Source organism: Harpia harpyja, chromosome 11 (genome assembly GCF_026419915.1).
Source record: "Harpia harpyja isolate bHarHar1 chromosome 11, bHarHar1 primary haplotype, whole genome shotgun sequence".
Lineage (NCBI taxonomy): Eukaryota > Metazoa > Chordata > Aves > Accipitriformes > Accipitridae > Harpia > Harpia harpyja.
Genome location: NC_068950.1, coordinates 29,611,020 through 29,634,780, shown reverse-complemented (window position 1 = coordinate 29,634,780; position 23,761 = coordinate 29,611,020). Strand labels below are relative to the sequence as shown.

At 42.8% G+C, this 23,761-nt stretch overlaps 1 protein-coding gene across 2 annotated transcripts; it reads right to left on the bottom strand.

The window, feature by feature from the left end:
- Nucleotides 1–22,978, bottom strand: MCOLN2 (mucolipin TRP cation channel 2). 2 transcript variants are annotated; one of them, XM_052801307.1, is made up of 14 exons: nucleotides 22,885–22,978; nucleotides 19,166–19,325; nucleotides 15,866–16,039; nucleotides 12,119–12,263; nucleotides 11,422–11,509; nucleotides 11,177–11,273; nucleotides 10,616–10,715; nucleotides 8,974–9,089; nucleotides 7,432–7,581; nucleotides 5,974–6,075; nucleotides 5,700–5,822; nucleotides 3,137–3,343; nucleotides 1,627–1,742; nucleotides 1–315 (listed from the first exon to the last, which is right to left on the bottom strand). In XM_052801307.1, the coding sequence occupies exons 1-14, from the start codon at nucleotides 22,932–22,934 to the stop codon at nucleotides 279–281; spliced, it is 1,665 nt and encodes a 554-aa protein (XP_052657267.1). In that variant the 5' UTR covers nucleotides 22,935–22,978; the 3' UTR covers nucleotides 1–278. The 2 variants fall into 2 exon arrangements, with proteins under 2 accessions (XP_052657267.1, XP_052657268.1); XM_052801308.1 differs by lacking the exon at nucleotides 22,885–22,978 and adding an exon at nucleotides 22,550–22,636.
- Nucleotides 22,979–23,761: the final 783 nt, after the last annotated feature.

The following is a 23,761-nucleotide window of genomic DNA, read 5'->3' as shown; positions in this document are numbered from 1 at the left end:
TCAAGGATCAGCCTTTTTTAATGTGACAGAACTTGGGGCAAGAATACAGGGTTTTTCACAGATCTCCTCCAGACGCAGCTTCTGGGCTCTCCTCCTGGTCAGCCAGCTGATGTCACACTAGCAGCTTTTCTTCCCCCAACACCTTAATTAGGTAAGATTAGTCTGTTCACAATGAGGCAGGTCCAGATAGTGAGTTTCACAGCAATTTGGAGAATTCTTCTTCTCCATACAGCTATGCTTTCTTTGCATACATTAGTGGTGAATTTCAGCTGTAATAATCAATTAATAAGTATCAAGTTGTCATCACTCTGTTGTCTGCAAAAGAAAAAAATTCACAATTTTTCATTCAGCAAGAAATGCAATAGGAAGCATCTATCCATACAAAACCAACTGAGTTTTGATCCTTCTGTTCTGAGCTCTTCCATTTCAGCCTACAGCTCCAAAACCTGCACCAGGACAATCAAGCAGAAAGTGCTATAGTAGCAAAAGCTCTAGACTTTCACTCCAGCTACCTGGCTTGTGCATTCAATAGTCTGCAGCATATTACAGTAAAGCATATTTACTATGCTCAAGCAGACAAAAATCTCTTATACTGCACAATGACTTGGATGTGAAGCTGTACGTGGCTAGAGTTCTTATTAATTGGTTGGCTTTCAAGTGTTCACAGCAGCTGCTGGGGTACTTGCCCATCATCATCTCACATGCTCCTTTTTGGCTATGAGGTTGCCGTCTGCCAGAGTACATCAAAAGTATAAAGTTGCATTTCACAAAAGCCTCAGTATGTAAGTAGACAAGTATCCTACTGATAAAATAGGATTTGTTATACCAGTTGGGATTAAGTGTTCACATTCAGCTCTATTCCTTCTCCCATAGCCTGGCTTCCTTGCATGGTGCCCACAACCATTCTGTGCACGACCACGAATTCTTCTGGACTGCCTAGGGACTGTGACAAGATCCCTCCTCTCTCAATCAGGGATTCAGAGGTGTGTTAGATTTCCTTGGAAAGAGAGTTCAAAGAATTGACTTCCAGACCAGCAAGCACCAGGTGAGATGTTCATCTCTCACCAACACCAGCTTGAAAAGGACCGCTGCTAAGACTTCCAAAGGCTTGAGTTTGGCGGCAACCAGATATTTACAAGCATGTTTCCAATATTCTGACAGATGATATCAAACCAGTTTGCCTCACAGACACATCATAGCTTTGGGATTAAGTACTGGTCCCTGGCTGAATCCTTTTGCTTTCTGCTACTACTCCCAGCCTAGTGGAAAAGCTTTTTAGAAACAGAAGACTTGCAAAACCCTAAGAAGCAAAGACTTAGTTTGCTCCTGACTTCTTGGCAGCTCCATGTTATACTCTGCAGTCCTCCCATCAACTTCCACGTTTCTGCATGGTAGTTTTCATGTGAGTGAAACACTTAAAACATGCATTTAAGCTCAGATTTGCCATCCCTGCAGCATCAGCATTCTAAAAATCTAACACCAAGTAAAGCACAAGAGGAACAAGAGCATCCAAATACTCCACAGGCTGAATTCTGGATGCTCCAGCATTTGTGAAACAGCACCTTGCAGTGAGAAGCTAACTGCTGTACTCCTGAGAAAAACACTCATTAAAAACACCCTACTGACCTCCTACAGCAGCAGATGAATGGCATGGAAGTCTGTTCTTTTCCGTAACAAACATTGCCATGGTCTTTTAGAAATTCATGTAGATCTGTTACTGGAAACCCACTTTGTTGGTATTTCTGAAAAAGAAAGCATTTTATTTAAAACATGTGAGAAATTACTGGGCCTGAAGTGTTCTAAAATTTCTTCTAGAGTGTGATAGCCAAAACCAGAGTATTTGGTTCATTTGTTCCATATTGCTGTAGGAAGGAAAAAAAAAAAGGAATGCCATCCTAGAACCACCACACATGTAGTTAATGGAACAAAGCAATCTAAGTGACACAAAATTCATATTGTTCACAGATTCTCTTACATTTTGTTTGCTGTCCATAAGACCAAGCAAGCGATCTCAAGTCATACTGACATTGATTCTCCCTTGTTCACATCAGCTGCTGTGCTCACTGCGAGTGCCCTAAGCTAGTTTTCCCTAGGAACCCCAATGCTGGATTTGGAAGGCCCCAACATGGATATTCAGCATTGCCATGCTGAAGAAATGCTCTGCAAAACACCAGTTCAGGACTCTGAAACAGCTCCCCATTGATCCACATGAAGTGCTCAGAGGGAAGAGTAACAGTAAAACACTGTTTCACCGGCCAGACCACCCAATAAACTCAGACGCACAGTTAAGTTGTATTTTGAGATGCTTAGAAAGCAGAGCTCTTGCTTGGTCTGGAAGCTGTGATTCATGTCAGACTAGCCTTATTCTGCTGGCCTGTTGTCCTGGTTTCAGCTGGGATAGAGTTAATTTCCACGACACCTGTTTATCTGACACTACGACAAGAAAGGGATGAGAGCTAAAGAGCATGATCCACATTGCCTGTGCATTGGAGCACAAAGGGGAGACAGCACTAGAGAACAAGAACAAAAGGTAATTACCAAAAACTTCGTTTCGCTTTCAGCCAGTTTATACTGGAAATGGATGGCGCAATTTTAACTTGAGCGAGAAGTAGTGGGTCTTTCAGAAGACATTTCCTTTTAACCACAAATTTCCGAGCAGCACATTAAGCTCTCAACTCATTTAGGTGTCCAGGCTTGCTATCTGCTTGGCCCTTGCCACACTCCTGCCAGGGGATATTCTCCAGGATACCAGCAAACCCTTCCTGACCTCAGCTTCTGGTGCCATGAGAGAAAACATTCACTACAAACAAGACTTACCGGGCTCTGTGTAATTATACTTAAAAATTAATTCTTTCCACTTATGTTTCCATTAGCTGTTACCTTTTTGAAGCCAGGTGAAGCAGCAGAAGATACAAAACAGGGACATACACACACTAAGGATGATTTTCCAAACCAATTATTGCTTAGTCATTTGGATGACTGCCCAGTCATCCTCCCAATTTCACAACAGACTAGGCTAAAAGATTTTAATAGTCTCACCAGTCATCGTAACTAATGCTAGATAGTAAGGTGTTAAGTGATTAACAAGAACGAATACAAAACCAATTAGAAGTGTAACAGGAAACAAGTGTTTTACCTTTATGGTGTCATAGGAGTCGGTAATGAGTGCAATAAAAAGGCTGAGGATCATGTATATAAACAGACTAATGAAGGAGTACAGATATAACCGACTGAACACCCACACCAGCGTGCTCTTCTGCTGGATTTGAGCAAATGTTGCAAACATATCATCACCGTTGACCAAAGAAAACAGACACTCAGCCACCGTGTTCAGATCTTCAAACTAGAAAATAAGGAGTACAAATTATTTCTAGAATGTGAAGATCAATCATCCAGATTAAAGGGAAAGTGAAAAGTATTACAAAAACATTTTTTTTTTTTAAGAGTTTTACTCATAGCAGAAGAAAAAAGCCAACCCAGTCAAACAAATGCTACCACGCTTTCTTTCCTGTATATTCAGGCCAAAACATACATGTCGGTAATAGAACCATGTAGAAATATAATCTTGGCTAAGCATTATATATTGACATCAGAAATAAGAAGATTTATTATCAAGAAATAAATTTGTGATGCTCAACAGGCAAAAGAGTCAATAACTGACCACCACAGAAAGTTTAAGTTACTGAATTTTAAGCAATTTTAGACCTGCAGGAAAATATCATTCCATTCGTCAAAGCACAGATAAAGTGATTTCACAGAATCTACACAGTAAATCAGTGGTGGTATGCTGGGAACAGAATCCACATCCTCTGGTTTCCCAGCTCTGCAGCACTGCTGGAATATGGGTAATTAATCAATATTGTATTAAGGAGTTAGAGATAGCACATAGCCTTCAGAGCCCAAAGGGTCTAAATTAGATTTGTCTTGAGATAACATCATCTGTCATTCAGAAAGCCCTCTCTGAGCTGTAGGTGCAACCTATAGCTGTATTGTGAAGCTACTGCAGCACACCCTGGACAAAAATCGCGGTTTCATTTCAAGGACATTCTCTTGAATTCCCAACTCCATTTCCCCAAGCTGGAACATGCCCTGAGGCTAAACTCCACTCAGCCACCAGGTAAACACACTTCCCGCTTTTGCTCTGCCCCTCCAAATAACTGGATTTGTTAATTATACTTTATTGGACAATATGAATTAACGCACAACGTTTTAACGTAGCTACTATCAACGAAGTAACATGACCACACTCACTTGAATTGCAGTCCTATATTGAAAACGAGATGTCAAGAGGCATATGCTTGTAAGGAGAACATACTGTTGCACAGGAACAGCAGGTCTGGTTTTACCTACGACTGACTTTATTGTTTGGGGTTTTTTTTATTTTTAAAGCCAGGCTCTCCTGTGTACCTGCACAGCAGGGAAGGCTCTTCCCGTTTCTACTCGCGCAGCCGGAGCCCTGGGCTCTGCCTGCGCTGCGCAGTGCCACGCCGCCTTCCGCCGGGCTACTGGGGAACTGTCAGAAACAGCACACCCGCACACAGCTACAGTTCTCTCCTTGACATCGATCTGTGATATTTAGCAAGAGGAAACGTTTTCATAGATAAGCATTTTATTGACTACACTTCCTTTTGCTCAGATAATTAATGTACTCGCTGCGGGGAAGTTACAACAGTATTTATGCTGAGCCTCTGGTATGGCAGAGGATCGCACAGCATCCAGCATCCCACAGAGAAATGTATTGTCACCAACTTAAAACATGTGCAGGCTGAATATCTACATTCCTCAAAGGAGAAAACTACATCATGTTAGAGGAATCGGAGCTCTGGGGGCACAAGAAGCTGAAGCAAGCACTGCAGCATGTGTTGCTGTTACAATAAATACTGTAATGAGAGATCAGGAATCATAAATCATACATTTGTTACTCATTAATGGACATCTAGAATTTATCACAACAGGAATCTGCCTTTTTTCAAACTGTCACATACAGCATCCACCAAGAAAAAAAAACAAACAAGCAAGCTTTACAGTTGTTTTTGCTTGTGTTTTGGAATATACAAAGCCTTACTCCTGTACCAAGGTTTCAGACAAGATGACATACCAGGCACACACTTTGATATCAGCCTTAAAAAAAAACCCATCCCCCCAAAACTAAAAACAAACATAAAAACCCCCACAACATACCCCCACCCAGGAAGCAAAGTAAACAAGACAAGCATTCATCCACCCCTTTATGAGTCAAGATTTAGGAGCTGAAGTTACACGGCACAGGAAAGATTTGGAAAAACAAAGACAGAGCCAAGGAGATTCCCAGAAACGGTAACAGTGAACTAGTTAGTGCCTCTTCAACCCAACTGAACTGGAATTGCCAGAAGAGGGCGAAAGAGATATAGGCCAATGCACCTCTGGTCTCCAGCCAGACATTGCCTGTATAGACCATCCACTCATCACAAACACAGCCTTGTGTTGGAGATTACATTGAGTTCAAGCACACAGTGAAAGCAAGAATACAGTTATTTTGTTAAAAGGAGCAGGTGGCAGGAGGTACACGTGGAAGGAGAAACACTCCCATGTTCTTCATGTTACAGCTTTTAAACACAAACATGAATTTAAGACCCATTTCTGTGTTATAACTAGGAGCTATACACACACACATATTCACATATCATTAGACCAGAAAAGAAGTAATACTGCTGACATACCTTTTCATGATAAGGTCCCAGGACAATCCAACCACAGAAAGTATAACCAAGATAAATCATCCCAGCACAACAACAAAACCTTAGCACTTTGGGCAATGATGCCTGCATAGTTAAAATGAGCACCTACAAGTCAGGGTGGAAGAAAGGAGAAGGGGAAAAAAGCCACAAGTTAGAGAGACCTGAATGAGAGTGACAGATATAAATATATCTGTCACTCTAAATATCTCTCTCTATATATATAAATATATTGTTAAATATTTGATTCCTGCCTTACATTGTAGGTTTGAAAATATCCCAGGTATCTGATGACTCCAACCCAGACAAACAAAGTTGATGTTCCAAGTAAAATGCTGCAGACATCATAACTTGTGAGGTTCTGAGGGATCCAAACAGAGCAGGTGGTCAAGTTACAAAGCAGTAGGTATGTCAGCTGGACAGCTATTTAAGTTCCAGCAGTTCAAACAAACAAAGCAGGACAGTCCAATATTGAAAGGATGTTGCTACATCACAAAAATCAGCCCAAAGTGAACTGCAGTTATTTACTGAGATCACTCAAATGCAATAGTGCTGCAAACAAAAGCACATCTGCACTGATACTCTTGAAGTTTTGCATGAAGTCTGGAAGAACTAAAGCCCTTACTTTGGTTACAACACAGTTTTGAAATTAGATTGAATACCTCTAAATTTATTTTTAAAAAGGTTAATATATGCTATTGTTAAGCAAACAAGCTCTCATTTGCTATTTAGAAAAACATGAGCCATCATTTGAACGAAAAGTGAGCCTCAGGACTACAGCCCTTTCCATGCTGCGTGCATTTACATCTCTGAAAAGGTTGCCAGCTGTTCGGAGCCTGAACATCATTTTTACTACCAGTGAAGTTTATAACGAATTCTACTTGCATTTTACTTTAGAAGGCTAGAACAGGTTGCAATACGCACGAGATACCCATCTAGCTCCAGATTTCCTATCCTCATCCCCCCACCTCGCCATCCAGCTGGAGGTTCTCAAGTGCTTCCTCTGAAGGCCACTCTGGGCATCTGCCCTTTAAGCCTTAGTACACATGAAGCAGGAACAGCAGCCTGTTTTTCCCAGAACACAAAGTTTTGTGAACACATGAATCGTTGACATACAGCTCTGTTGAAGAAAAACCAAACAAACCAACCAAACCAAAAAATCCCCCTGGAGAGCTGCCAGCTGGACAAAACACATTGATTTCAGCACACTCAGACGAGGAGGTCAAGGACTAGCAGGTGACACTGTGCCTGTAGTTTGGACAGGCCAGGAAAGCAAGCTGTGACAGTCATGTTTCCAGTCCCACAAGCCATAAAGACCCCTGTTTTATCCAAGGGGATGACTCTTGGTTTCCCTGTACAATACGTACTACTACTTCTTACAGAAATAACACCACAAGTTTTTTGGTTTTGGTTGGGTTTTTTTTCCTGTTAGGAACTGCCTACCTACAGGTCCTATAGCGGGGATTAGGGGTCTTAGCACTGTGGAAATAAGATGTTTAAATAGCTTACATGGTCTTACTGAAAGACTTTGGGGAAAGGGGAGTGAAACCAGTTATTAGTCGAACTAGCACTAGGAAATGAAGAAATAAGAACTAGCAAAGGTAAACAAGATGACTAGTGACTATGATAGCTCACTTTCATTTGTCCCCAAGTTAAAACACATTACACATGGTTGTAACAAGACTAGTATTTTAATCTGAAGTATTAAAACTCTCACCTTGGCTTTTATTTCCATTTTTAGGATTGACCCAATGATTGTCATCACATCACTGATAATTACCAGGACATACCATCCATTTATGAACTCCAGGCGATCAGCGTGACAGACATGACGCTTATATTTCTCCAAGAAGAAGTTCACAAATCTCTATTGACAAGCATTTAGATGTTTAGTTACAGGTCAACTTAGATGAAAAATATGCACAGATGCCCCAGTAGTGCAGCAATGCTCAGGTTTCACATATTCCCTTTTCCTATGGTATTTGCTGGAAGAATAGCTTAAAACTCCTTTTCAATAGTAACAGAAATAAATAGGAAAAAAATTAAGATTGGTTTAGGCCAGTGAAAACCAACTTTCCACAGAACAGCTGACTTTATAACCAAGACCCACTAGCCTAACCATGGCTTGTTATCTCCTTTTTAGCCCCCTTCACAAAAGTTTCTATCCACCTCCAACAGAGCAAGGCCATCCAACTAACGGAATGAAAAAAAGAATTAATAACTCAAATACAACAATAAGGCAAGAGCTCTCATTTCCAATAGAGCCCACAATATCACTTCCCACACCCAACACTGCCTATCTGCTTTCAATTGCTCTTTTTGCTCATGAATAAATGCCAACGTCCCTATTCCTGACAGCAGTTTGACAATGCCTTTGCTGAATTGCATCCTCTTCACCCTTGTCTTGTTTACAAGCTACAAAAAGGATATATTGAACAAGATAAACAAGCATCTGTGCTTTCATATCCTACCTATCCTGAACTCTTTTTCCAACTCTCATAAGCCACATGCTTGCAAAGTTTGTATCAATTAATGGTTATAAGCTGGCACATCTCAGGGCCCAGCTTGTGTTTCTGCACCAGTATTTGGACCAGAAGAGCTGAGTCTGCTTACATGAAGCTCTGCAAGCAGCTTGAGATGAAGTTGGACAGGGCTAGTCTCAGTCTGCAAAGGAGGGTGAGTGGGGAAGAAGGTGACAGCAAATGGTGATCAGGGATTGTGGAGGGAGGAAGAAAGAAGAACTGAAAAAGGGTGGCTCCAGCCCCAGAAAGTCCAAAAGCCCCAGCCAAAGTTACACTATATGCTATGCTTTATATTTTCTCCAGTTAGAGCTGGCTTTGAGGGACGTTTGTTAAAGCATTAATTTATGACAAGGCCTCTATGGGAATTCTACTCTGAAGCCAGGGAAGGAAGAATTAATGTTCTGAAGCAAGATGTGTTAGCTGTTAGCAGCACAAAGACTCAGAAGTCTTTTTTTGCATAAAATCCTGGACAAAAAAGAAAGTCTCCTTTTGCCCTTGAGAAATACAACTAAAGACTTCGTATTACAGCACTATACAAACAGAAGTAAAACCCATTCAGTTAGCAACTATTCACCACAGACATCTACACATCCTTTCTAGAGACAGAGATAACAGTAAGAGCGCAACATCCTGCAACAGATTTACTACTGGATGTTTCAAAACATATCACTTCACAAGACTAGCAGCAAACAAGACAGAGACAAAATAAGCATTGAGATTATGAGCACTGTACTTACCTTTTGTAGTCTTAAGGCAAGAACAATGGATCGTGTGCAGAGGATGAGAGAAGCAAAGCAACTTAAAATGACAAATCCATCAAAGACTAGAATATACTGAGTGTTTTTCTGGAGAACTGTGAAGAGTCAAGGAAAGGAAGTAGAGTTAGTCTTTTCCCTTCTCTTTGAGCACAAATTGTTACAAAATGTCACATATTTTGCATTTAAACACTCTCACCCCATAAATAGATGGGTTGTAAGAAATATTCTTCCTGCAAGCACATCTTGAGCACAACTGACCACAGAATTACATCAAGACAGCTATGAAGATTTGGCTACAAGAATGAAAATCACGTTCAAGTTGTTCAAAATAAAACAAAAAATAGGTATATTAATACAGCCTTCCCCTTTTTCCACTAAGCTTACCTGTCCATCTGTGCTCCAACACTGTTACAACTACACGGGGTACAAGAAATGCAAACTTTGGCCTGTATCAACACCATTAAACTAAAAACCAAACAGAAAATCCTACCTTATTTCTCATTCTCTGACCTGCAATCAGAAACTTGTTTGACTTTCTGTACTATATTCTTTTGATCCACAGGTTTAGAAGCCATCATGTGAACCCAGATCAGGTGTTTTCCTTTGCTTACTCATATCAATTGTCTCTATCTTTTTCACAACATAGATTTTAACTATATGAAATATACGCAAACACTAATTTTTAGTTGTTGCAATAGCACTTCAGCTCACCTTCATTACAGAATTATGCATGCTCCCTCAGCTGGTTATTACATGCAAAATAAACTACTCAAGAACAGCTAGTTGAAAGACAGCCATGCGAAATTATTGTATATAGATGCAAGCCAAAGCACTTTGTGGTTATTCAGAATGTACTATAAGAAGCCACTTTAATATCAGTACAACATAGTATTATCAGAGAAAAGCTGGCTTTGCTTAGGCAAAAGGCAGGCCATTTGACATACTTGTTAATTGAGATCCTATATAGCACACTGAAAACTATTACTCCACTACAGTCCTTTACAGCAAGTCAGCACATGGGAGAAGCAGTTGCACAGTGCTCAGTCACAGCTACTACTTCTCTGAAGGGGCCTTTAGTGCACATTCCTTAGCTGTCAGACCAAGCCTTAACGCTAGAAATACAAGGCAGATGCCATCCTTTGCTCACGCACATCATTAAATCTAACAGCAGTGGAAAAAAACCCAAAATCTCTACTTTCAGAAATAGTATGCTTCAACTAGAGAAAAGAAAATTTGAAAGCTGTAGAAGGTTTGAGTTCGGAATTCACCATTGTTAGCGGATTATTTGAATAATCTCAGAGCAGCAGAACAATTAAAATCTATAGAAGAAACATTCATCCTCCTTCCAGATCGATCTTGCTGCTAAACACACACTGTTATAGAGAGATGCGCATGTCATCTCACCTGAACACCCTCACAGGAAGGAATTATTTCCCAGCTCTTAATTACAAAGACATAAGTTGCATTAGGCAAGGGTTTGTGGGGTTTTTTGTCTTGTTTTAAGAGCAGGAGGGGGTTGAACAGGATGGGGCATGTCTTGCTGGACAGTGTCACGGAGAAGGGGAAGTGATGGGAGATGTGTAACACTGCTATCATGCAAACACACATGCACCATACTTACCAGAGTTAAATATGTGCCAGTCTTTGCATTCTTGAATATCAGTGTCACTATCAAAATAGATTTTGATTTTTCCACTGTGGGCTCTATTATTGAAAGTTATCTGGAAACACAGAAGTATATCAGAAACAAGACTAGCAAAATTTCATTCCAGAAAACAAATCCTGCTAAGTGCTTTGACATAGTATGCATTAGTATTTGTTGGTCAGGTAAGCTTTAAGCAAGCTGTCACCATAAATGGTGGTGTAGACAGAATTTGAGAGCATGTCATGTATTGCATAAAAAGCAGTATTCCAAGAAGCCAAACTTCAAGTTTAACCTTTACAAGAATAACAATTACTTATCTCCTTCTCAGGTTATGAAGTTACCAGCTGGAGTATGTTACAAAACAACATTGTCCCATGGCAACACCATTTCAGCAGCCTTTGGGAAGGGGGAGTAAGGGCTAGGACATGCTCAACTGCTTCTCCCTTGCAATCTAGGTATGAGGATGATGCCTACCCCATAGCTTAAGCTCTTGTTATATATACAGTGTTGGAAGTGCTATACCCCATATTCACTTACAGTATTTTGAAATGCATAGCAGTCAGGCAATTCACGGGCATGGATTGTCTGTAGAGCAATGCCTTTCAGCTTGAAGGAGATTTCAACCTGTATAAGCCTGGATGTTTTAAAAAGTGTATAAATATCTTTAGATACACATAAAAAAATACACACATACACAAACTGCACAAGCCAGAATCTACCATATTCATATGAAAGAACAAGTTGAAATAACAACAACAAAAAAATCCCCACCACCACTTTACCTGTAAAATTCAAGACTGAAAAAAGAGGAGTTCAGCTTCAGTTCAGCATTCTTACCAGCTAGCTCCTGTGGCTTTAAAAAGATACATTCTGGAAAGAGAAGAGGAAAAGCTGTCATCTTAAAAGCTTCACATAGAAAGCAGCATAAAACTGAGATAACCAGGTTGAATGGGCAGTCCTAATCAGGCAAAACGTTAATTTTGAACAAACCTATGCATTCAGAGGCCCAGCTAGTGGGATCAGAAGCAGGTCTGTGTACTAACTCTTGAGCAGCTAGCAGCCAGGACTCAGCTCTGAGAGGCAGTAAGGACACCCACCCACTGAAGGCACAGACTGACCAGCATCCAGAAGTCTGTACTTGAACCTTCTGCATGGAAGGGAGGGGAAAAAAAAAAAAAACAACAAAACAAAACCAAGCCTCTCCCCCGCACTCCCCCCAAAAAAACCCAAAACCCAACAACTACAAAGACCTGCACAACTCACGCAACCCACTAATGACAGCAGTTGAAAAGAGCTTCCTATAGCCTACAAAGCTGTCATTTCTAGGTAGGTACTAAAAAGCAAGAGGGAAATAGGCAAAAGGCATGGTAATGTTCCTGTGATCGCCATGCAAAAAGCTATTGGTTTTAAGCTTTACTGATTTAGCATTAGAATGCAAGTACTCCACAGCAAGACTTTTTTAGTACAACAGTACCATACCTGTTTCAGTTGAAACATCTATGTTCAGTGTATCATTGGAAGTAAGCATTGTGCCTTTCTTGTACTGTTGTTTACAGATTTTTAAACCTGATCCTTCATGTTCATAACCAAGCGTCCCCAGGGATATGTTCTTTAATTGCCTGTACTAGTTTAAAAACAAAACGGAAGCAGAAGTTACAGAGATAGTTGTCTTTTTTACATTAGATAGTAACTTGCAGTCTCAAAGTTATATGTATCAATGTCTTTTTACATTAAAAAAAAAAAAGACCCAAAAATCTCTACTTTCACAAAATCTGTAAATTGAGAGTAGGTATCTCATGGGAAGCTGAGGGCTGCTGGCCACTAATTAATAGTGATTGGCATCCTGGTGACACAGTGACTGATTGCCGCGTACCTACTGGGCTGCCTGCAAATGACTACCCGTGTGCCAGACGGCAAGCCAGCAGACAGCTTTTAATTAGATGCCTGGCAGTTACTTTAATGCAGTATTGCTACTAATCACACACACTCCAGGGATATCTTACATATTCATCTCATGAAGGTGTTAGTTTTCACACCACTTGAAACTTGATTGCTTTACGTACAATCCAAGTCACAGTTCTCATCAAATCCACCCCAAGAGCAAAACCAAAGCTGCTCCCTGTGCGACTACAGAAAAGGGAAGCCACACGCTCGCTAAATAAGCAGCAACCAAGGAACATACACAGAGTTTGGGCAGCCTCCAAAAGTAATTTAACCTGCCTGCTTTACACCAGCACAAAAGCAACTGAAAACAGGCCCGTGAGGAAAGTACTTTCTTTCTCCACTTACTCTAAATACAGCACTCTTCATATGTAAGACAGGCTTGAAAGCAAGGACTAGAAGTGGAAGCAAATAAAGCTATGCCAAGCCAAGCATTGTCCACGCATGGATCAGCCCTGAGTACCACCAAAGAACTCCATTCAAGGCCAGTCCTCTCCTGACTTGCCTTCCACACATCCTCAGTGTCTGCTGGAAGCAAGATATATCCTCTGATCCCTCGAGTCACACCTTCCAGTCCTGCACAAGCCAGGCAAACCCCTGTGGTTCTTGGCTCCTCAACAGCTGAGGAGATCAACAACTAACCATGAAGACAGCTGCCTGCCAGCTCAGCTTAGCACCAGCTAGCATTGTCCAAGAGAAGCCAGACAGACCCACAACTCTTTGAGGAAGAAAGCATAAATATCTAGTAATTCATTAGTTTTTATCATTACCTCACCTAGCAAAAGAGCTCGGGGCAGTGTACAGCACTGGTCTGCTCTGAAGGAAGCATTTAGCTTCCCAGGAGGCCTGAAGCAAATAAACATGGGAAGTCAAACAAGGCTTCCCATTCCTTAAAAAAACCTGTTCAGCTGGCTTTGATACAGATTAGAACCTTTTCCCCTTAAACATGGATTTTGTTATTATGCATCATTCAGTGTCACCCTATTTCCTCCTTCCCATGGGCATTATGGCCACTAGTCCATCCTGTGGGGTACAAAATCCCAGCAGTCATTAACATCCACACGCTCCATGTCCAAAAGGAACTACGACAGGAACTACCACATTTCCATCCAAAGCTCTGCCTTGCAGTGCCGCTTCGAGTCCTCACAGCTGAGCTTGCAACAAGTTTAGACAGCCCGGGAGAAAAGCACAGCCTCCATACCCTGTCAGAACATTATCTTAACTCAGATTAAACTAAGGAAGCCAAGTCTGACTAAGGCAGGTCAAGTGAGTGGAAACAGTAGTTAGTCACAACCCCACATCCCTCTGAGGACATCTCCAGATCACTGCATCCAACAGCCGTTGCTCCATCCACGTGTGCTTTCAGGCTCTGCCCTCCTGACAGGATAACATGTGGCTCTGGGTTACTCCCATGCCACTTTCAATCAACACTATGAAACAGTAAAAGCAAAATTCATGTTTACACATTTCTAAGCAGCCTCAGACAGAGCACCCAGCAGAACATCCTGGTCCTAGAGACTCTGCCACAGGGCAGGCTACAAGCGTTAACAACTCTGCACGGCTTCTTCATAATAGAAAATTCCACACTGGACCCAGGAGAGGAGTAAGGAAGAGCTGTGTACTCTTCCAAGTGGAAAAAGTATGTTTTCAGGTTTTTTGTTGTTGGTTTGTTTTGGGTTTTTTTCGAAGTGTGAAAATATCCCAGTGCTACCTTACACAAGGCCTAAAATTCAGTTTTTACAACTCCAGTTTTGCTGTGCACTGTTACCATCTTCTGTAATATTATATCTTTCTGCTTGCCCCACCCCTGCAACCCCCCCCCTCCCCACCCCAACCACACATTTCAGATTAAAACTCTGAACAAAACACCAAAACCTATGGCTTCTAGCTGCCCATCTCGAAATAAGAAAAGCCTTGCTTTTAGCTTAGGAGTCACCTGGCTTGGCTCTTCCTAGAAGGCATCCTTTAAAAACAAACAAACAAAAGAAACCAAAAAAGCAACACCAGTCATAGTGTTCACCTGGAGGCACTTTTTGAAGTCTTACATGTGATAAAAAGCCTCAGCAACTCCATATGACACTAAAGAACCCAGATTAAGATCTCCTTAAAGGATATGTCTACATTTATACAACATAGACATTTTATGAAGAGACCTTTTTCTGATGCCTGCATCACACATTGGCTCATTCTTGAGGATATAAAGCTATTATTTCTCTACTGTCTTCTATCTGGACTTCACCTCAGCCTTAGTGCCTACAAAAGAAGGAAAGCAAGACAAAGCAAGCAAGGAAGAAAAAAAGCACAGTTTATAGCAATAGTAGTGGCAATATTGAGAGTTCAAAGGAAGACTGAGAAAATGTCAACACTCATTAAACATACCCGGAGCGAGAGTCTTGGCCTTGTCCAGCACAGCAGAGACCGCACATTTGATCTGTTGACAGCTCTGCTGTAGCTTAGAGGAGATGGCAGAGGAGCAGCAAGCCCCCACGTGAGTGTGTGTTTAAGGAGATATAGCCTTCACGCCCAGATGTGTGCGACTCCCAGATGCCTGCTGGGCATAACTGACAGCAGCAAAACTGCTTTAAGCCAAGCCTCAGAGCTGATGTCCCAAGGTCAGGGAAAATGAAAGGTGGTTTAAAGCCACTTTCCATTCATACAGCGTGAAATGTTTCTGGGCTTATCATCATCCCCAAACACAAGAGCAGTTTCATTTTCCACACACACACTCTTTCACCTCGAGACTTCTGAATGTATTAATATTAAATACAAAAATATTTACTGAATTTTCTTCCTAGATTTATTCACTTTCCTCCCATAATTGTAAAGGGACTGTTCTTTAAAATACCATCCCTAACCAGGGCGAGTGCCCCTACATTCCTGGAAGTACCGTATTCCCCATTTTGAGGCCTCTGGCACTCACTACAAAGCTGCAATTCAGTATAGCTGTAAGCACAAATTTTTTGAATACCATGCATAGGTATATTCAGGCCCATAGCTCTTCAAAGTAAGACCTAAACAAAGGTTCCAGTTCACACAAGATGACTGATTTTCAAACGTTCTGGATTTCAGTACTACACAATACCCAAGTAAAATTTTGGTTTAGATTAATCTCCAAGACAAAAATGCAGACATCTACACATGAACTTCAGGACACCCCACCTACGCTGATTTGCTCAAATATCAAAACTGAAATCCAAGAATGGAGACAGAAAACCAGAACCTTAGCAGAAGTTTATAGCTATAGCTTCAGCTTTAACACAGTTCATTATAAGCACACACGCTTACCTGATCAATAACATAAAAAATGCTATCATAAGCATCCTGTTGTGTATATATACTGCAGCTGTAGTCATCTTCATCAACTCCAGAATAGCCTTTCAGGAATAGGTGTTTAAAAGCAATAGTGTTTTCCTCTTTGAATGAGACCACCAACTGGTTACTCAAACCAAAAAAAATAAGCTGACAAGAAAAAAAACAACAAACAAATTTGAATTTTGAAAACTGGTCAAGCAGCAACATTTTGGAAACAGCTTTGAATTACAATAAATACAGAACAGAAAGGTGCCTGTTGCTGTAACCCTGCTACAATAGGAGCAAAGAATCTGTTAACTAATGCCATAAGACATAAATTCAAGGTTACCACATGCAGGGTAAGAGAAACAGAAATCTTAAGTCTCCTACTGATTCCAAAACTTAGTGCAGCAACTAAACAGACAGCTGATAACTGCCACCTTTCACACACGCTGGACGAACAACTCTAACTAGAATTTGCCAAAACTTTTGTTGAGGATGCAAACGGCAGAAGAGCTAACCTAACAGCATAGCCTGCTACCCCAGAAATGTCCTGCTTTGCTATGGGACAAATTCCTGCCCCTTCTTCCTACCTCTGGCATGGCACAGGATTAGAGCAAACCTACTGGGGACCCCCCCAGCAACAAAAAGCATCACTTGCCTGACCCAGGTACTGGTTAAGGAGGCTATGATAAGAAGCAGCAGACAGTAGAGTTACTACTCAGTATTTCTGTTGCCCTATCATATGGATGCTCCCATTCCCACCAAGGAAAACATATAAATGGAGCCTAGAAGCTGAAAAATCAAGCAACAAGAGTTTCTTCACAGGCTTAGCAGCAGGAGGATATCCCAAGCCCTAAATAGCTAACCCTTCATCCTAGGTTTAAACTGCTAACTAACAGCAAATGTGAAACTGTCTCATTACTGCGTGGAGTTTCCAAGCCCCACAAGAAACTGGCAGAAGTACGGAATAAGCAAGAGTCAGAAACTGCAAGCAAAAGTGTGAACTTAGAAATCCCCCAAAGCAAACAGGTAGGCTCCACTAACATCCAAATTCCTTCATTCGAAACAATGGAAACTGGAAAGCACACCTATTTTTTCCCCCCTTCACTGGAATACCTCATCTTTTGTCCTAGAAAGTAATTGCCTAGATCTGGGCCAGGCTAAAAGAATACATGCAGCAGGACTATTTAGTGCAAGGCTGTTTGGTTGTACAGCAAAGTCACAGCCAGGACAAAGAAAAGGGGATGTCAGCTCTGCCAGGTATGTACAGTCTTCAGATTAAGAACTGAATCTTCATACTTTTACCTGAGTTTTAAATCAACTATTTATATCTTCAGTTGACTGCAGAAAAATCACTAACTGAATGCTACACATAAATCTGCAGCACACTACCTAGTATCTCAAAAAAAAAAACAAAAAAAACAGGGATCTTCCAGCTGCAATACAGAGAAATAAAACATACTTAGTGGGGTTTCCTTGGGGGACTCTGTAGGGGATTTCAGCACAGCGTTGGAGTAAAACTTACTCCCCACGCTGGGACAGAAGCCTCTTCTGCTTTTCAGCCAGGCACAGACACCACAGCCGCTGTACCACACCGAAGAAGCCACAAATGTCATGACTAACAGGCTGGCATCAGGCAGAAGCAACTAGAAAGCTGCTTAACTTATTCCTAGGTTTTCTTTCAAGGGTCTTGCCCTCACTCTGAAATACAGACATGCTTGTTGAACCTGTCCATCCGTTTACTATTAGCTCACATTTGAGACCTCCCTGCAGAGCAGCAACACATTTTCCTTCAGAAACTATTTTCCTTTTCTTGTTAACTACCTGCCTGGCATCTGAGCAAGACCCAGGGCTGGCAAAAAAAAAATCTTAAGCAGCAGCCCAGAAAATCTTGTGGCCTTTGAAAGCCAAGCAGCGGAGCACCCCTTCTGCTCACAAAGGATAGCAGGAGACTGGGACAGCAGACAGAAAAATGACATGTTCAGTGATTCCCCCAAGAATTTGTCAGTAGGTTAGGATGGGTTGGAAGTACTGAACCTTTTCAGAGCCATCTGAATTTTGCCTCATTACTCGCACACAAAGGTTACTGCCCTGTCTCCAAAGAGAGGGTAATAACCCACATCTGAGGTGCAGCTGTCAGTAAAGAAAAATGGGACACCCTTTCCTCTTCACTTACACCGTGCTCGCACTGCCAGCCCCCCCCCCCCCACCTTAATACGCTCCCTGTTCTCAGCGGCTCTGTCACTACGGGTCGCAACCGTGCCAGCGCTAGTGTAGATAGCTTATTGTAGCTCGTCTCGCCTAGCCAGACCGACCCCTGCAGCCCGCTCCCCGCTGCAGGCAGGGCCCTGCCAGGACCCCAGCACAGCGCAGCAGCAGCGGAGGCCAGACCCTCTGCCAAGCGGGGACGGAGAGCCCGCCGCGTCTTCCCAGCGCGGAGATGAGAGGCAAGAGCGGTCAATAAAACACGGGGACACGTAAGCTGGGGTCATGCTTCATTCTAGCGGGCAAGTCAAACACAGACCTGGAATGCTGCAACTCGGCATGTTTTTAGGAGTTGTAAATTTAGCTGTACTTGCAGCGTCAGATGTCAGAGTCCTGCATTTCAAAGGTCCAGAAAAATCATTTCTACTTTCACATGTGTCCCGTTTTGCTTCCCTCGACCTCCAGCCACCATTTCTTAGTAGTCTGTAAATTAACCAACTGCAGGGTGATACCAGTGCAGTTTAAAAACCACCCTCTTCTTTGCCTCTACCTATCTAGGTACCCAACTGTTTGACATGCATCATGTGATGACAGAAGCAAGGGGCACGTCCGAGTCCTGTAACCCAGTCGTTCCCATCACCACCTGAGACTGTAGCATTTTCACACTGAACATGTACATTTCAAGTTACTGACTAGATTTCAAGAAATACCACTTTTGAAACAGTCCAGTGAATCTATGATCTATGAACATAACAGGAAGCAGAACACAGAGCGGTACCGTGGCAGCAAGCCTGAAGACAGTGTTGGATTTCATGGGAAAAGTAATTTGCTTTAAAGTCTTATCTTAAAAACAGCAAAATACCTGGTCAAATACTGCCCCAACATCTCCAGAAGGCTTTTGTAATTTAGTTTACGTTATTCTTCCCCCTCAACACACCTTTCACAGTATTTTTTCTTTCTGGACTGAATCAGGAAGTTCAAGTCAGTAACAAACATCCAGGGATGGCAAAGGCCCAGAACCACAGACCTGCTTCTCCTGCACATCATTGCCACACTTGCTAAGAGTAAAGACAGGGGAAGGATTACCTGTGTAGTAACCATAAGTATCTTCAAAATCTGCAAAGCCAGTTTCCATGGTATTTGATGTCTTGCTCTGTATTTTTCACATGGGTTCATGAAGTAAAACTTCAAATCTTCTTTCAGAACCGCCTCTTTTAGATCTAAATCTGACTGCGCCATCACATTTCTGCCATAAATAATACGTTAATTAGAAACCAACAGAATACTTCAGCAGCCAATTTCCTCATATTGCAGTTTCACCTCAGATCACCACGTGACATAATAGGTCTGTAACAGTTTTCTGGTTTTTTGTTTGTTTGTTTTTGTTTTGTTTTTTTTTTTTTTTTACAGCAAAATGCAAGAAATATTTCCCTATGATCACATCATTAAAAGTAATTTAATCACATTAGATCATCAAAACCCAACATTTACACAACTATTTCTCAGAGAATAGGCATTAAATAAGAGGATCTGTAATAGTAATAGCAAATCTACATTTATCCCTTTCTTAAAACTAAATATTTGAAATAAAAAGAGGTGACTGTTAACACATTTCTCTGAAAAACCCACATTCTACCACCAGAAAAAGGTGTCTTAAAGACTAAACAACCAGAGCAGGCTTCACAGCACACTTCTGTTATGAACATGCAGCTTTAAGAGCTGAACTCATAGGCATTTATTTATTTAAATATCCAGGCATGTAAAATTCAGAGGAACAAGCACAGAGGACTGTTGTTGTCAGTGTCTTAAACCGCTCTAAGTTTCTCCCTCTCAACTGAACAGGACATTGAAAACCTTCCCTTTCTCCTGATCTTTTTAGCCCTGTTTTCCAGTACCGTAACTGTCAGAACTTCCCTACTTCACACAAAGATCAGAACCAAACTTATGATTTTTTTTTACTCTGAGCATGTGTTAAGGTAGAGCAATCATATCTGAAACTGGCTACATAAGCTGATTATCAGTCCCATTTACCATCCCGAAAATTACTCCCCATGCTCTGAATTTTATAATTTGATAATATAATTGAATTTTCTCTCAAGGTCAAAACCAAAAGCATAATTTCCTAGTTTTCAGATACATTCTTACTTCTTTTGTCCTCACCTGTCTGAAGTGTACAGGTATTTAAGCCCAAACTGTAGACCAAAAAGCACATTTCATTTGCTAGCACCAGCTATCTCGTAAGAAAAGAAATGGGAGTTAAAAAACACAGTAAAGTCGGCACTGTGGTGTTTCCTCCTGAGAGGAAGTGAAGAAAAAAAAAATCATTTTTAACATTAGAAGGTCAAAGGTTATCTTTATTACACAGCCTTAAATCAATCATTCACGAAGATGGTAGGAGGTGGGCTGATCGTGGTTTTGAGACAGGAAAAACACAAGAAGGTTTTTAAGAAAAAGAAACTGTGGAGTACATCCCTATTTAAATTTGTAATAAAAACATACCGGGCTAGTTTTAATAATGTTTACGATACAAAAACTTTGAAAAATTTAAACACATCTGACAGAAAAGCATATGATAATTGTAGCTGTGAGTATTGTCTAAGGAAACAGGTACATATGTACTTCAATCTTGCACTGACACCCAAAGACATCACTACTCCTGTACCAGTTTCTCTTGAACGGGCGTCAGCATTTGTGTGAGAACACAATGAACAAGACCAAACACAGAGTAAAAGTCATAGGAATAGGTGGGAAAGAAAGAGGAAAAAGAGCAGGTTTAAGCTGGAGCTGGTCAAGACTCAAAGCGTGAAGGCATGACATACAAACCACTCCAAAACTTCAGGAAAATCCTCCCCTAATCTTCCAGTAAAAGCATATCTGAAGTGACAGATCTTAAAAATCAAAGGGCAAACCTTGTAAGAAACACTGTTTCCTTTGATATTCAAATACATACCAAGGAAGACATGGTGTTTTTTCCAAAGTTGTCTTTCAAGCCCCTACAGCTATTATAAAAACTTCATGTTGAGCAATAACAATACTTTCACTTTTACACAACCCTCACTTAAATCCACTGGCTAGGGATTATTTTCACTGATGCCTTTAGCTTCCTTTATTAATTAGCTGTAGAAATTGTGAGCAGGAAATTCAGCCGAGGAAAGCAACATACATTTTCAGCTTAAGAGGAAGAGATGAGAGTCAAGCCTGTATCACTGTTGGGCTTTGTCTTCCAATAAAGAAGAGGTGTTCTCTGGTGTAATATTCAAGAATTAATTCATTTGGCAATAGGTGAAATACAGCAATTGTTTTCTAATCTATTCGTTTCTAGAACAGATTCAAAATAACATCCAAATAAACTGCATTAAATCTGCAGAACTAGAACCTTCAACCAAAGCATTAAAAAAAAGTTTAAAAGCTGAGTGATTAATAGTGACTTACCACATTTAAAACCGTCTAATTCTACCAAATTTTATTAGCCTAATAATCTAAAAAATCCAAACAAAGCACCTAGCTCAAGACAGAGTAACAGAACAATTCAATTCAGACACAGTAGTGTAACTAACACAGCTCAAGAGGTTTCCATGGTATGTTTTGTACAGCACTGACACAAGCAAGTTTTGTGAATAAAGACTAACTCTACTATGCATGTTTAAATACATACCTAAGTGTCATTAAGTGTTGTGTGTCACAAATAATAATTGTTACTAATTCAATTCTAAAAGCTGCATTAGGACAGGCACCATCGCAATGCTATATGTGGTAGGACAATCTGTTGTTTCGATAGTGTTTTTAGTGAGGCACTTTAAAGCTCAGTGTTCTATTTAAGAAAGAGGTTTCAACAGTAACAACTACCATTTACAGCCACCTACCTATGAAATAAGCATTTAATATGTAGCTCTTCACCTAGCAGAAAAAGCACCACTAAATCAAGTAGCTAAAAAGCTACAGAGCACAGATTCACTTTTTTTTTTTAATGAGTAATTCACTACAGGAGCAACACTAATACTGTCCATCAGAGATCCGTATCAGGAACATTTATCTACTTGAGCTCTACATCCTGAATCAACGAGATTGATGGGGGAAGGGGGTCGCAGAGAAGAAAGAAGGGGGGGATCACTGAGTTGGCTTCTAGGTATCAGACTGGGCAACCCCAGCTTCGCCTTCACGATCTTAGTTACTACTAAGTTCACAGCTCGCCCAGAGGAGGGCATCGCCCAGCACTTCTCAAGACAGGGAGCTCCAAGAAACTGAGAAAAACCCTCCTTTCCCAGAGCTGCCACCGTTACCAACCGCTGAGCTGCTGCAGGCGGAGCAGCAACCCTACCAAAAGCAGCCAGAGCAAGGCGCACACGCAAAACACTCCGCAACTCCTCTTCGTGACCGCGGCACACCGCCAACGTGACACGCAGGGAAGCTCTGCAGCTGCGGGACAGCAGGACAAAGCACACCGCGAGAGGAAAGGCGGAGAGGACCTACCTTGCGCAGCGGGTTTAAAACACGAGTTCGGAGTAGCCTCCGCCCGCCCGCTCGCTGCTCCGGTGCCGGAGGGCGGCAGCAGCAGCGGCGCTCCCCTCTCCTTCCCCCCGTAGCTGGTGCAGGGGGCACGCCCGCTATCGCCGTCCCACGCGGCCGCCGTGCCCCGGGCTGGGGCTGGGGCCCGGCCCGCGCCCCTTCGCTCCCTCCCGCAGCCGCTGCCAGAGGAGCGCCCTTATCCCCCCCGTCCTGGCCGCCTGCCCCGCCGCGCCGGGCGGCGTGACCCGAGCGGGCAGCGCCGCGCCCCGCCGCGCCCCGCCCCGTCCCGTCCCGCTCACCCGCTGGCGACGGCCCGGCCGCCGGGCAGGTACTTGAGGGAGATCTCCATGGGGCCGCGGGGCTCGGCCGCTGCCCGGGCAGGGCAGGGCAGGGCAGGGCAGGGCAGGGCGGCGCGGGGCTCCGGCGGCCCGCGGCGGCGGACGCGGGGGGGGGGGGGGGGGGAAGCCGGCGCCGCGACCCGAGCGGCCTGGGCCACGCAGCCCCGTCCCGCCAGCGAGCCCCGCGTCCTGCCCTGCCCCGCCGGCCGCGCCGCCTTTATGGGGGCCCCGGGCGGGGGGGGAGGAGGGCGCCCCGCCGGCCACGTGCCCTGCGCCCGCCCGGGCGGGCCGGCAGCAGGGAGTGCCGCTGCCGCTGCCGCTGCCCCCTGCGGCGGTCGCCGGTGCTCCAGGCTCAGCGAAGGTAGTCGCTGTTGCAGGCGAGGAGACGGCGGGCGGGGAAGAGCGTCAGGTTAGATTAGCGATTACGGCGCTGGTCGTTCTGCAGCTGAAAAGGTACGCGGCTCCTCCGAGGATGTGGCTTCACGCGGCGACTCCAAACTAGGGTGTTCAAAACAGAGTGCAGACTTACAGGAGGCTCCGTTGCAGCAACTGCGAGCTCTCTACCTGCCCACGCGGTGGGGATGGGCAGTGCGGGACTCTTTCTTACATAATGCTCTCAGATGATGCTGTGTTTGGTTACAGTCACACTCTTTAAGGGAGAAGAAGGAACAAAAGCGGGGACAAACATCTGTCTGCAGTTACGCAAAATTAGCTGCAAGACCATTATGTCCCCTCGTGCGTGGAAGTTTTCTTAAGGTGTCCTCTGAAGCATCTGGTATTAGCTACTGCCTCAGGCAGGAAGATGCTCCCGACAGATGCAATCGCAGGTTCGGTCTTT